Source organism: Vombatus ursinus, unplaced genomic scaffold (genome assembly GCF_900497805.2).
Source record: "Vombatus ursinus unplaced genomic scaffold, bare-nosed wombat genome assembly UNPS02000577.1, whole genome shotgun sequence".
Taxonomy (NCBI): Eukaryota; Metazoa; Chordata; class Mammalia; order Diprotodontia; family Vombatidae; genus Vombatus; species Vombatus ursinus.
Window position 1 is genome coordinate 248,910 of NW_020940355.1, and position 14,659 is coordinate 263,568.

Consider the following 14,659-nt stretch of genomic DNA (forward strand, 5'->3'; position numbering starts at 1 on the left):
GAGGGAAAAATATTAGCAAGGATCTGGGATCTGTACCATTTCTGTTACAGTAGTCTGGCTTATGTGATGGATAAATTCAACTCTCTAGGCCCTAATTCCTACAGCTTATAACACAGGTACACCTGCTGCTTATTTCACAAGGATAACAACACCTAATGAGACATAGCATGGCAGAGTAGATAGGGAGTTGGTATTAAAGCCAGGAAGCCCAGGATTCAAATCCAATTTATAGCATCCCTCCTGTGTGACCTTGGGTAAGTCACCCCGACCACTTTCTAAGATCACGAGTTGCAGAACAGTTGCAGGTCTATGGTAGTAGAGGAAGTTTCCTTACCAGGAAGGAGTTCTCTACTCCAGGGAAATCCCAAGTCTTGGGGCAGCCAAGTGGCACACAGTGGATAGAGCACCAGCCCTAGAGTCAGGAAGGCCTTGAGTTCAAATCCAGTCTCGGGCACTTACTAGCTGTGTGACCTACCTGGGCAAATCACAACCCCATTCCCTCAAAGAAAGAAAGAAACTCCAAGTTTAGATGGAAAGAAAAAAACCCAAACCTGCCCAAACACTTTGAGGTATGGCAATGGAAAGTGTCCTGTGAAATAAAAGTATTAAATGAACCCCAAACTGTTCTTAAATGCTTCAATAGGCTGGGGGTGGTGGGTTGGTGTTCATAATCAATATTGTTATCCCCTCATCTAGAAAGCTCCATTGTTCCAAAGGCAAAGTATGCATGCAGGTCACCTAAGACAAATTCTATCATGCAGATTCAGTGGCTCATCAGAATTCCCCATAGGCTCCTTCCTCCTACTAGTATATTTAACAATGAGAATGTCAACTCAGAGACTCAGCTGTTTTCTGTCAAATCTACTTTATATCTCAGCTCCTTGAAGGTATTCTTCCAATCAATTATCAAATAACCCAGAAACAGAGAGGTCACAACCTGCTCCCAGATGAGCCAGTAACAACTAGGAATCAGGGTCTCTCAATGACATCCAGCTTTATGTTTTTAATGACAAAAGGTACATTATAGAAACTGCTCTGGATTTTTAGGCACTGTCTATGGCATCTTCCATTTGTGCTAATCTTGAAGACAAGTTTAAACCATGGTACTGGGACTTCCAGGCTACTTTACAAACCGTCTGTTGAATCAAGCTGAAGTATGGCAGCTTATTCAATTATAGACGTTAGTAATATGGAATATGTCATTTTCCTACATTACATATCATTTCCTTGGTATAATCTACATTAGTAGAGGGAGGTTCCTCACTGTGAGTTCCCTAAACCACAAAATCCCACACCACCTCCCCAAACATGGAGAAATATCTTGTAGTACGAGGATCTGCCATTAAATTTTGTGCAGAATAACTTTTTTTTGGGGGGGTGGGGTAGGCAATGGGGTTAAGTGACTTGCCCAGCGTCACGTAACTAGTAAGTGTCAAGTGTCTGAGGCCATATTTGAACTTGGGTCCTCCTGACTTCAGGCTGGTGTTCTATCCACTGTGCCACCTAGCTGCCCCCAGAATAACTTTTAAAGAAGAGATCACATGAGATGGAAAAGAACATTGGCTCTGGAGGTAAGAGGCCTCAATTCTAGTCCTGCCTCTGATGCAGTGATCTGGAAAGTCAGTTTTACTTTTGTGCACCAGTTTCCTCACATAAAGGACTACAGAGTTTCTAAATTTCTTTAAAAAGTGCACAGCACCCATATACCTGTTAAAGGGGTTTTCTTCCATCAATGAACCATGACTACAAGGCAAGAGGATTATAGGAAATGCAAAACTGGGTAATTGATAGCAAGCAGGTAAATAGGGATGACATTTTGTATAACTGTTGTTGGCATTCAACAGTTCTTTTGGGCTACCATGCAATGGGGAACTACATCTTCATGATCATATTACCTTATATTTACACAGGACATTTGTTTTCAGAGTACTTCTACATATTTAATTTAATTCTCATGAATCAGAACGAGCAGTTATCATCATCCCCATTTTTCATTCGAGGAAGCTAAAGCTGTGGCTATAGCCACACAGACAGTAAGGGCAGGGCCAGGATGGACTACAAGGTGCTTTCCACTACTGACCTCTCTATCACTTGACTTCCAGAGACCACATAAAACCAGGTTTTGTGAGTTCTTTAAAGGCATACTAGAACAGTGGTATCAAACTCAAAAAGAAATGGATCCTTGGGCTGGCATATCAACTTAGACTAATTTACAAATTAATATTACCTATGTTGAACTGTCTTTTTATTTATCATATTAAACACTTCCCAATTACATTTGGTACACTCAGGAATTGTGTCTTGAGTTTGACACCTCTGTACTAGAAAAACAATTTGATCAACTGAAACCTAAATACTAGGAATCTTTTAGCTAAACAGAATGGTTATCATCCTCTGTACTCCCCCTGCCTCACTTCTTCTAGAAGAGGCAAATCACATGATCAGATTAGTTAAAAGAACACATTCTTAGACTGCTCCTTGAGGGCTAGGGCAGTCATTTTCATCTCTGTATCTCCAGTGCCTAGACTAGCATAGTGCCCCACACATACATAGTATGTATTTAAATGTCATAGGCTAAGCACAAATTCCCCACTCCTCAATTATTTCTTATAGAGTATTATATAGAGATTATTTTTTTCAGAACCATCAATCAACAAGCATTTACAGGGTGTCCCAAAAGTCTTAGTGCAGTTGTAAGCCTTAGTAGCTATTAAGGCTTGCAACTGCACTAAGACTTTTGGGTCAGCCTGCATTAAACACCAATTACATGCAAGGCCTGGGGATACAAATATAAAAAAAGGAAATAATTCTTATTTGCAATGACTTTATGTTCTTTAGGGGAGACAACATGTACACATATAAGTACATAAAAAAAAATCCTAAATTTAAGAAATTAAATTATGTTAAATCTGTTCTATTTTAAGGCAGAAAAGGAGACCACTACATTTTAGAAAGTTTCTAAAAAAAGGCTAAAACAAAAAGGTTTCTTTGGTTAACTCTGAGTTAACCACATTAATACCTATTCCAGTTAATCATTAATACATGAATACATGAATAATGTGTGTGAATATTCCAAGAATAATCACAGTAATGGAGTGTGAAATATCTTGAAACCTTTGAAATGCCTTGTAGTTCTGGTTTTTCTTAGTATATATTCAAAACTCTTCTATTACTCCAATTTTAAGATTCCAGACTTAAGCCTTTTGAGAGCTGGGATACTGTTATGGCTCCCAAAGAAGCTTCAACTCTGATCCCCTGATTATACGAATAATTCATATCACTCAATTTCACAACAATGTGCATGTGCTAATTTGCAAACATGAACATGCACTATTTTGGCATGTGAACATATTAGCATGTACTTATATATAAGCTAAATATAATAATTTAATGAACAATCTAATTTTGTGCCAAATTCAGCCCTTCTTGCTTCATACCTCCATATAACACTCTTACATTCAATACATCAATGAAAAGTCCTCCACCGACAGCAGCTCTTTGAACACGCAGTTAATACAAGATTTTGGCCCCTTAAAGCAAGAAGACAAGCAAGACCGACTGATAATTTCACTTCGTTCCTTCACTCTGAATTCTGACTTTATGAACTAAAATCCCAGTCTTAAGATTGCCATAGCTTATTGACATCCAGTGGTTATATTTTAACCATGAATAATTGTTTTCAAGTCTTCAATTTTATTAAAAGAAAATAAATGAGAATAGAACCAGAAGCTTCTTATGTCAACCACCAAAACCAAGATTTCAGTCATCGCTTGCCATTGCTATCGGTTTGTTAGGACGCTTCGGCTCGGCCCAAAACCATCTGTCCTGAGACTGTTCTTCATCTCAATTCTCCCACTTGCTTGGAGAGGCTTTTTAGGTAAAGAGGGCATCTAAACAAAGGAAGAAACCAATTTTATTCTAAAAGGGAAAAGGAGATCACATTAACTACAGCGACTGCTATACCTACGTAAGTATTTACTATGGAGAAATACCATAGACAATAAATTAATTTCCTTAGTGACACGGCTGGCACAAAATTAAGAAAAATGGATACATTTTATACATTTGTATAACACAACAATTTTTCTTTCTGCATCTAGATTTTGCTTATGACAAAGCCATGCATCAACTGCTTTCATGTGTCAAAATGTATACAAATGTTCTGTATACAGCAAGAGCTTAACAGATGTTAACTGATAATGTCAGTTGTATTTCTTTACAATTTCCTAAAAGTTTATTTCTTCATAAACTGCACCACCTAGATGCACTTAACTATTTTATTTCTGGTAAAACTGAAAGTTTAAGTAACAGACTATTTTGTTGCTAAATTTATAGACTGCAAAATAAAATGTGATCCAAGATGCATTACATAATTTCAAGACAAGTTTTCCACTAAATAATGAAACAATTCTTTTCTTACCCAGGCCACCTCAAAATTTATAAATTATTTGAAAAATTAATGATTTTCATGATTTGGCATCGATAAGGAGACCTCAAAGATTCTACGCTATTCAAAGGGACACTTTTATAGTTGTCAAATTATATCACTACAATGGCAAAAGAAAACGCTTCCAGAAGTTTCAACGTACCATTGCCAAAGCATCCAAAGGGCCTATTTTTATAACACACGGGACAAAAAACTCCTTGAGGTAAATAATACAAATTCAGGATCCTACAGAGAAGACAGTGTGTTCAAATGTGGCAGTGGAGAGAAAGGAAAAAGACTGGCAAATAATGTGAACCAACTCAACTAAGTTCATTAGGTAGATACTGAGTACCTAACTACATGACAGACACTAATCTGGGTGCTAAGATTCTTTAGCATCCAGTAATAAGAAAATTTTCCACAGCATTTTAAGGTTTGCAAAGTGTTTTACAATCATTATCTCATTTAATCATCACAGCAATCTTGGAGGCAGCACTATAGATATTTACTCCAATTTACAAATGAAGAAGTTGAGGCTGAGAGAGGTTCAGTGAATTGCCCAGAAGCAACATAGCTAGTAAGTGTGTAAGTGGGATTCAAACACAGGTCCTCCTGACTCCAAGTCTAACACTATAAATTACCTCTCTGAAGTAAGTACCTAACAGGAATGTCAAAGAGAAAATTACAGTCATCTATGCACACTTTTCAAGTACAACATACCACAGGAGGTAAAGGAGCTTCTAGCTGTCGACCAAGGAATGAAAGCAGGCGCCTCCAGATGAGGCCACTTCCCATAAACATAATTCCTGTAACCAGCCAAAACACTCTATGGTCCTAAAATGGAATAAATAAGTTGACTTCTAGAAAGCCTGGGAGGACAGATAGATCAACATTCTAATAACAGTAACAATGCACTGTCCCAAGTCTAAATTGCGCAGATTTTCCTAGTTTCAGTAAGTAACCTTACAATGGTATGAGACAAATAAAACTCGCTTGACGATACCCAGAGACCAAGAAACATGAACAATTTTTTGAGCTAGAAGGAAACAGAAGTCCTTTAGAGTTCAATCTCCTACCTGGCACAGAAATCTTTTAGAGAGAATCCCTGACAGAAAGACATTGTAGCCTCTCCTTAAATACTTCTAATGCATACTTTTCAGCTCACTACCCAACAATCCTATAAGACAGCTGTAACTGTGAGGATGTTGTTTTTAATGATCAGTTTAAATCTACTTCCTGGTTAATTCTAGGGATCACTAGTAAAATTAGGAATACAGGATTCTGTAGTCTAATAAGAATATAGGAACATACATTTTTGTGTTCACTGTTATTTTTGAGAGCTCAAGAGAACATGACATTGCACTACAAGAGAACAGAACATTCACAGATAAATGTTTACCTAGGATAGGTGGGGAATATGTTCTGGTTAAATGACTATTTTGATTAAGTGGGCATTACCACATATAGATACCATGGTCCTATAATCCCTGAGTCTGCAAAAATTTTGTGAATATTACATTCATGACTTTGGGAGCCAGAAAGGCATAAAGTAAGCCACACTCTATGTTGCCAACATGGCATGACATCACACCTCTGGGGGAAGAAACAGTTGACTAAGGAATACATATTTGATGTTGTTTCCTTAAGTCATTTGAAGTATGCGCCTTCTTTTCTGCTATTTGACCTCTCCTGTCTCCTTAACCTTTCCAAACCTATCCCCACAATTTGGAAATACCTGCTGTTAACAGAGGAAAAAGGATTCCAGACACACCAGGGGCTAGAGTATTAAACCTACTAAATGTTAAAGCACCCAAGTGTCACACCAATGCCAGGGAAAGGGTGGCAGTTGGTACAGTGTGTATGTACTTCAAAAACTCAAAATCATGGGTCTGTGAATAGGAAAGCCATTCTGTATGCCACACATGAATTTCAACTTTACATTCAATTCTAAAACAATAGTGAAAGTAATTTAATTTCTTTGATAAGTCAGGAAGCACTTGAGAATTTCACATTTCTCTGGGGTCATCATTATGACAAAATAGCAATAGAAATTCTAATAATTCTTTAGTTTTTTAGATTTTGGATAAAAAAGGCATATATTTCTTTACAATTTCACATGAACCCCAACTCTAAATATGTGAAAAATGTCTTCTGAAGACTTAATCATCCTCATTCAAGGAACTGGTTAAGATTCACTTTCTTCACACACCTGTAGTTGTGTTTCCTATATGAATACTATGGGAATTAACTATCAGATCTGAGTAACAGAGCAATGCACACCTGAACAAGAATTCCTTTCATCACCTGCCTGATGAGTGACTATCCAGCCTTTGCTTTAATACTTCCTGGGAAAGGTTCTCACTGCCTCCTGAAGGAGCCCTTTAGCATAGCCCTAATGGTTACAAAGTTTTTCTTTAAGGCTAAATTTACCATTTTGAAACTTTAACCCATTGCTCCTTCCTTCTGGAGCTAAGCAGAAGTTTATTCACTCCTCTATGTGGGAACCCTTCATATACCAGCGTTTCCTAAGAGCTTCTGTTGTACTGTCATGAAAGACAGAATCCAAACCTAATAAATAACTACATACATGGACATGTGAAATAACAAAGTTGATCTACAAGTCAACCCTCATTTCAAAAGGAGCCCAGAGTTTTTCAAAATAATAAGCTCTCACCTCTTCAAGGGAGGACTCCAAGTTCATTCCAAAGGCAACTCCCATTAGTCCGAAAAGTGAAAGAGAGAAGGTTCCCATGGTCAACTGTAGGTTCAACCTCATCATCACATTACGATGGCTAGGGTGAAGAAGACCTATTCAGATCAGAACAACTTATCTGCTAGCTACACTTTGCCTGAAAAATCAAATATTCTATGTAGAAACAGCAATGTATCAAAATCTACACTACTATCAAAGAGGCTATACTTTCATACAGTGTCTAATAATAATGGTACAGTTATGATATCTATGTTCTAAAACAATAAGCCTGATCAGGAAGAGTAGCTGTTCAGTAAATAATTTTTGATGGACTTGCAGATAAGGTGAGCTTACCTGTCTAGATTGATGAAAATAATACTTTCTGAGTCATCAATCAACACTCTGAGCTCCCGAGCTTTATTGGAGAGATCATCAGCTAACCTGTAATAGTTTTCCAAAAGCAGTTCCATCTCTTCTGCATGGTCAATTCCAGTACTGCTCTTCTCACTGCAAATAAAAAAGTTATTTAGCTAGAGATATGCAGACATGTCACTTTTATATATGCAGACATACTACACTAGCACAAGACCTACCTGGTATTAAATTTAGTACTGAGAGCACCTAAGGCCAACCTCTAACGAAAGGCAAGGATTTTTCTTTTTCTATGATAGTTCTCTGTGGGTGGTTAGCATGCTACATTAACAAGATCAAGATCTGTTTTTACATGTGCTCCTTCCTACCCAGATAGAAAGATGAGGGGAATAAAATTCTATGTGTATACACACACTTTTGTACATTACATATAACTTGATTTTGAAAGAGGCAGAATGTCCTAAACAGCAATAATGTCTAAGACCTTGGTATCATCTTTGACTCCTCCTTCTTTGTCTACATCAAATCGGCTGACAAATTCTATATATTTTTCCTCCCAACTTGTCTTACATCTGCCTCAACTTTCCATTCCCATGGCAACTACCTCTGTTCAGGCCCTTGTTATCTCTTAACAGAAATACTGCAATAGCCTAACTGGTCTACCTGTTTCCAGTTTCTCCCTCTGACAAAAAATCCTTCCCGAAGCATAGCCCTTATCACGTCACTCCCTCACTCAAAATCCACATATGGCTCCTCATCACTCACTGAATCAAATCCAAATTCCTTAGAATTACACCTAAGTCCTTTTTCTGATCTGACTCCAAGCAATCTTTCCGGCATTGTCTCCCATATAAAAATCACAGAATTACTCTCCATTCTACAATCCAGGTAAACTGACCTTTTTTCCATTCCTCATACATTATACTCACTTGTCTGCCTCTGTGCTTCTGCATTGGCATGCTCTCCCTTCACTCCCACCTTTGTTTCACAAAGTTCCCCTCTCCTTTCAAGACACAGTTCAAGTACTATCACCTTCTGTAACAAGCCTTTCCTAATTCCTCTGCTAGTGCCCCACCCTATGAAATTACTTTTAACTACTTGGTACTTATTAGTATCTATTCTTTTTATATTTATTCTGCATGTACTTATATAATTACTTGTTGATTTCTTTGAATGTAAGCTTCTTGAAAGTTGATGGCTTCATTCTTTGTATCTTTAGTGCCCAGCACATAGTAGGGACTTAATAAATGCTTGTTGATTAATTGTTTGCACATAGGAAATTAAATGTTTGTTTACCTGAATATATTTACTTGTCATAGAAAAGCAAATACATTAGCTGTACTCTTTGTACTAAAAAGTTATAATTAGAAATATTAACATAAGAAGGCAAAATATGGATCCTAGGACATAAACTGTAAGAAAATGGGTCTGGGCTGTGGTAGACTTACAAGACTTCAGGATCACTCCATTTGGTTAGACAAAGTTCTTCCATCAATTCTTCTTCATCTAGTATTTCCAAAATTGACTCTTTGAAAACTTTAATATCTGTTTCTAATTCTGATAGGCTATGGGAGTAAGAAAAATAATTAGGAGCATATTCATTTAAAGGTGTTTCATTTATCTCATACAATTCACCAGTATTATATATTGATTTTAAAAATCTTTCCTAATTTCACATTACCCCTATTTATTTGTGACTTCATCCTAATAAGAACAACATCCTATAGAGTATTTTTTATCAACAATAAAATTTCACATTCTAGAACTGGAGAATGAAATACAAAGGTTGAATATCTAAATAATATTTCATGCACAAATTAGACATCCTGGCTATGTATTAGTGGAACAAAAAGTGAGCACGGTAATGTTGTAAAGGAAAAGACTGAAGAAATAGAGGAAAGCAATCACAGAAGTGGTTATTACTCTTTAAGCTGACAAACATTCCTCCTTATTCTCTAATACCTTCTGGACCACAAAGATGCTCTGATGCCACAATATAAACGTCAATGTGGAGGGAAATTCCAAAGGTTTGTCTCTGGCCTTATGCTGTTTAGTATGTTTATCATGACTAGGGAGAAGGCTGAGATGATATGCTTAGCAGATATGCAGATGCCATGTAGCTGAGAGAAATGTGTAGCTAACATTTTAGATCCAAAAACAATGGGCTAAAAATCTATTTAAATGAAATTTAAGAGACATCATATAAAGAACTACCTAGAGATTAGAAAAATCTATTTCAAAATAAAAGATGGAAGAGGCTTGTTTAGACAACAGTTCATATAAAAAAATACCTTGATGAAGAATAAAAATGACATGACGCAACAACAAAAAAAGTGTCATTATAGGTTGTATTAAGAGAGGCCCAAGAATGAGATCATAGGAGTGACAGAATCACTGTACTATACCTCAGGCAGAACACCTATGCAGTACAGAATTTAGTTCTGGGTGTCAAATTTTAAAAAGCACAATGACTAGTTGGAGCATACAAGCACTGATTGAAAGGAATGGAGAGATTTAGCGTGAGAAAGAAAACTCCTTAAAGGGAACATCACAGTTGTCTTCTAGTATCTGAAGGACTTTCTCAAGGAAGAGGAATTTGTTCTACTTGGCCCTAGAGGGCAGAAATAATAGTAATGGGCAAAAATTTTCAAAAAGGAAGTTTTAAATTTCCTGGAAGGAAAAACTTCATAAAAATGTTAACTTATCAAACTGGCCTACTTTGGGAGGTACTCAATTTCACTTTACCAGAGATCTTTAAGGGCAGGCTAGAGAACTACTTGGAATGTCATAAAGGGAATTCTTGTTTAGGTAGAGTTTGGACAAGATAGTCTCTGTGAGGCCCTCTAACCTTGAGATTCTATGAGTAGCCCTTATGTTGGAAATGCTTCAATACTTAACTCTGCAATGTGTTTGTCTTTAGTGCAAAGTTTATGATCATGTATGTACTCAATTTACCACATGTAATCATTAAAAAGTTTTAGTTTCAGTTCAATTCCACTTAGCAGTTCCTCTTAAGGAACTCATGAAACATTAACAACTATTAAAAAACCCTACAAAAAAATAAAACAAAACAAAACAAAACCAAAACCCTGCCTAGGAGATATTGTAATAAGTATGCCAGGAGTGTAACAGAACATCCTATTTTAATCTACACAGTTAGAAAGGCTCTCTACCATACTTCTCCCCTCTCTATCCTTTTCCAGCTCCCCTTTATGTGGAGTCTTCCCTTATTAGAATGTGAGCACCCTGAGGGCAAGGACTGTCTCCATTGCTATCCCAGTGCCTGGAACATAGCAAATGTTTAATAAATGCTCACTTTATCCACTTATCTATTGATGGACAGACTCCTTGCTTGTTCCCACAAAAGCTATAACATTTTAACACCAATATTCTTTCTGGGATGTTATGTGAAATGTCACCATCTCAAAAGAATCAGGCTGCAACATATTACCAACAGTGACATGCACACAAGGCATAAGGGACAACAGCAAAAGCATGTACAAGAAAGGGAATGAGGTTGGAGGTGGAACAAGCCTAAGAGATAACAACCAGACACCTTGCATGATGTGCAGGACCCACGAAACGGTAAGAGAACCAAAAAAGGCCTTTAGGCATACATAGTGTATCCATCTAGAGAAGATTCACATAACCACATGCAAGAATCATACATACCAATAAGGCATGGGGGAGTTTCAGAACATAGAAATGGAGGGAGTACACGCACAGAGGAGACATCACAGACCATCAAAATAAGAAAGTATTTTCAACAAATATTTCAGTAATTATACTTAACTTTCATCTGGAATTATAAGAAATTACTTTAATAAGACAATTATTGAATGAAAAGTCAGAGTTCCCCCACTCATGATGTCACATATGTACCTTTTGCTATTTTGCAGTAAGATGTGCAGTTTGCTTCTGTCCACTGATGAATGTTTGGGGTCCACTAAAGCTTCCAGGGTCTCAAGAATGAGAGGCTGCAAAAGGCTAAGTTTCCCTTGAAGGGTGTTGATCTAGATAACAACATGACCTTTCATAAGAATTAAAACAATTCTTTTAGAATATTCTGGGTCAGTGAATCCTCTATTAACTATAAAAATCCACAATAACTAGAAATTTTCACAACACTTCAACGAATGGTAAATGACTAGAATACTTCCAGGACTGGCAAACTATCCAAAGCCATTCTAAAAACCAAAATTACCCAGGCTTGAAATGTTCATTCTTCAGAGTTCTTCACAATGGCCCAGATTTAAAGCTGAGAGGTTACTAACACTCCAGACAAGATTCTCTTGCTATAGATACCCACTTAACAAAAAGAAGGGGAATTCATTAGTTAAAACAAAACCTATCAATCAGGAATCAGTATGGTAGCTGAAATAACCCAGGGTAAAAACATTTCTAACTTGACTCAGCAATAAAAACAGTGGATGGCAGGTACCTTTCCTATACATTCCCAAAAGGTTATTACTAAAATAGTCAAACTGCCACTTAACAGATACATTTCAATTGCCTCTCACATTCCCTTAACCACTCACTTCCTACTCAGAAAAACAGAGAGTAGAAACACTAAGGTTTCTTTTTTTTTTAAAGACACACACAAATATGATAATCTAAAATTATACCACAACTGACACTAATTTATATTCCTGTTTAGTAGTATTTTTATTGCAAGTAGATATATAAAAACCAGGCTCACCCAATACTGCAGAAGAGCTTCTATGGCCCTAAACTCAAAGGGCAAGGAGTATGTGACAAGTTGACCCTCTCCAGCTAGCTGTAAAGGGAGTTCCCGGAAGAGCCACTGTTCCCAGTTTAAATTACGATAATCTAGTATCAGAAGATATTCTGGAGTGATCACAGCTTTCAAATACTGTAAAATAATATACAAACTGTTAAATGATAAGAAAGAAAACAACAGAAAGAGCATGGTTTCCCTCTAATAATTGTAAAATTTGAATTCAGCATAAGTGAAATACCATGTCAAGGTTTGTGCAATATGATTGCTAAGCCTCTTAAGTTTTTTAGCTGATAGTAAATCACAATTCAAATATTTTTGAGATCAAGGCAAAGTTCTTGTGTCTCTCCCTCATTCTTAATCTAGAGGACCTGGGTTATTTTAACGACTGACATGCTTATTCAAGGTTTGAAGGACAATTCCAAGCAGAGATAAAGTATTCACAACAGAGTCTCAACCTTCTTTTCTCTTAAAATGTGCCCTGGTTTCACTGAGTCATTTTACTTAAATTCTAAAAGAATTTCATTTTTAGTGAACTTACAAATAATTGGCCCTAAATTCACTAAAACAGAAGCCTTTCAGAAAGCTTTCAGTATTTCACAAATTGCTGTGGACAAACAGTAAATTAAAAAACAAACACCCCAAACAATTAAATAAAGCAAAAGACTCAGGAGGTTTGTAATTTCAAAAATCCCAAAGGTGGGCTAGTTCCTCAGTCTGACTGGGAATGGGGAGATGGGTGGGTCAGTTTTGAATCTGCCAGTGACTAGTGGCACAATCAGACTGAACTACAATACAATAACATAAAGGGAAGTTCTAATCAAGGCACAATTTGGATACATGTGGGCAGAAGTCTGGGAGCCAGGTCAATGTGTAGGTTTACTCTCTGTGAGATAAATGGGTAAGGAACAGCGAAACATCACTACCTGGGTGCCAGGCGGTAGCAGATGCTCAGGAGGGGAAGCAAGTGTCTGTCAGTTACAGCAGGTAGGAGAACCCTTGGCATCAGGACTATGACTATCCATACAAGGTCAAGGGAGGTGTGGAGGAAGGAGTATATTCCTCTGCATCCACATTCCTTGAGTAAGCTTTCCTGGGAAACGTTTAGGGGTGAATGACTACAAACACCCAACTTATACCTTACCAAAAGGCATAACCCTGGGGAAGCATTCATCTAGCAGGGAACAGGAATTCCTGCTAAATGAATTTCTGCACTTAAAGGGAGGAGTAACTATTGTAACCAAAGCTATGACTCACAAAAAGCTGAGATGAGCTAGTGTTCTGGGAATCATGTGCTTATTAACAATGAGAAGGGCCACAGATTACTACCCTTCAGGGGAAGCTAATTAGAATACATAAGCCCAAAATATGTGTTATCTCATTTGATCTAGACAAGAATATGGTAAGGTTGGCAAGAGGAGCATTTTAACTCCCATTTTATGGATAAAGAACTGGGGCTCAAAGAGATCCAATGTCCTGCCTAAGTTGAAGAACCATTAAGTGGTAAAGCTCAGATGGTAACCTGGGGCTCCTAATTCCAAGTTCACTGTACTTTCTATGACAGCACATTACCTGGATGGAAAAATGAAATCTGCAGGATTGGCTTTTATCATTTCATAGGATCTGGTGTGGAAGGAACTTGAGAGATTATCTAATTCAAACCTCTCATTTTACTGATGAAGAATCTGTGCCACAACACTGCTCAGGTGGGATCATAGATTTAGAGCTAAAAGAGGCCTTAGAGGACATCTCTTATTTCATCTTCATCAGCTCCTAATGATTTAATTATCATCTCTATATAGATGACCCTCATATTTACATATACTACAGCCTTTCTCCTGAGTTCCACTTTCACATGACTCACTGCCAATTGGATACTTTTAACTGGATTTCCCATAGACATCTCAAACTCAAAATGTCTCAAACGTAACACAGTCCTCCTACAAAACTCACTCTCTTATGAATATCCGTATTTCTGTATACAGAACTACCATCTTTCTAGTCATCCAGGTTTGCAACTGATTTCTTTCTCAGCTTCTTAACTCTTTCCTATATCCAATCAGTTGTTGACCCTTGTTGATTCTACTTTTACAATATCCTGCATTCATCCCCTTCTTTCTTCTCAAATAACCACCACTACTATATTTCAAGCCCTTCTCACCTTTCAGCTAGACTATTGTAACAGCTTCCTAATTGATCCCACTGCCTCAAGTTTCTCCCCTCCCCAATCTATGTCCTATATAATTGCAAAATTATTTTCCTCAATTACAGGTTTGACAGACACTCTCCTACTCAATAAACTCCAATGGCTCCCTAGTACCTCTAGGATAACATACAAACTTCTCTATTTGATATTCAAAGTCTTTTACAACTTTACTCTAACTTATCTTTCCAATTTTAGTATATATATCATCCTTCTACTTTTCCCTTT

At 37.2% G+C, this 14,659-nt stretch overlaps 1 protein-coding gene across 2 annotated transcripts in view; it reads right to left on the minus strand.

The window, feature by feature from the left end:
- Positions 1-3,369: 3,369 nt before the first annotated feature.
- Positions 3,370-14,659, minus strand: part of MRS2 (magnesium transporter MRS2) — a 20,253-nt gene continuing 8,963 nt past the window's right edge. The window contains exons 5-11 of one of the 2 annotated variants that reach the window (XM_027874157.1): positions 12,190-12,363; positions 11,373-11,503; positions 8,939-9,055; positions 7,473-7,625; positions 7,101-7,218; positions 5,147-5,260; positions 3,370-3,890 (exon numbers count right to left, since the gene is read on the minus strand). In XM_027874157.1, coding sequence (XP_027729958.1) covers positions 3,780-3,890; positions 5,147-5,260; positions 7,101-7,218; positions 7,473-7,625; positions 8,939-9,055; positions 11,373-11,503; positions 12,190-12,363 — 918 coding nt within the window. In that variant the 3' untranslated portion in view covers positions 3,370-3,779. The remainder of the gene's footprint in view (positions 3,891-5,146; positions 5,261-7,100; positions 7,219-7,472; positions 7,626-8,938; positions 9,056-11,372; positions 11,504-12,189; positions 12,364-14,659) is intronic. The other variant, XM_027874193.1, reaches the window with a different exon arrangement.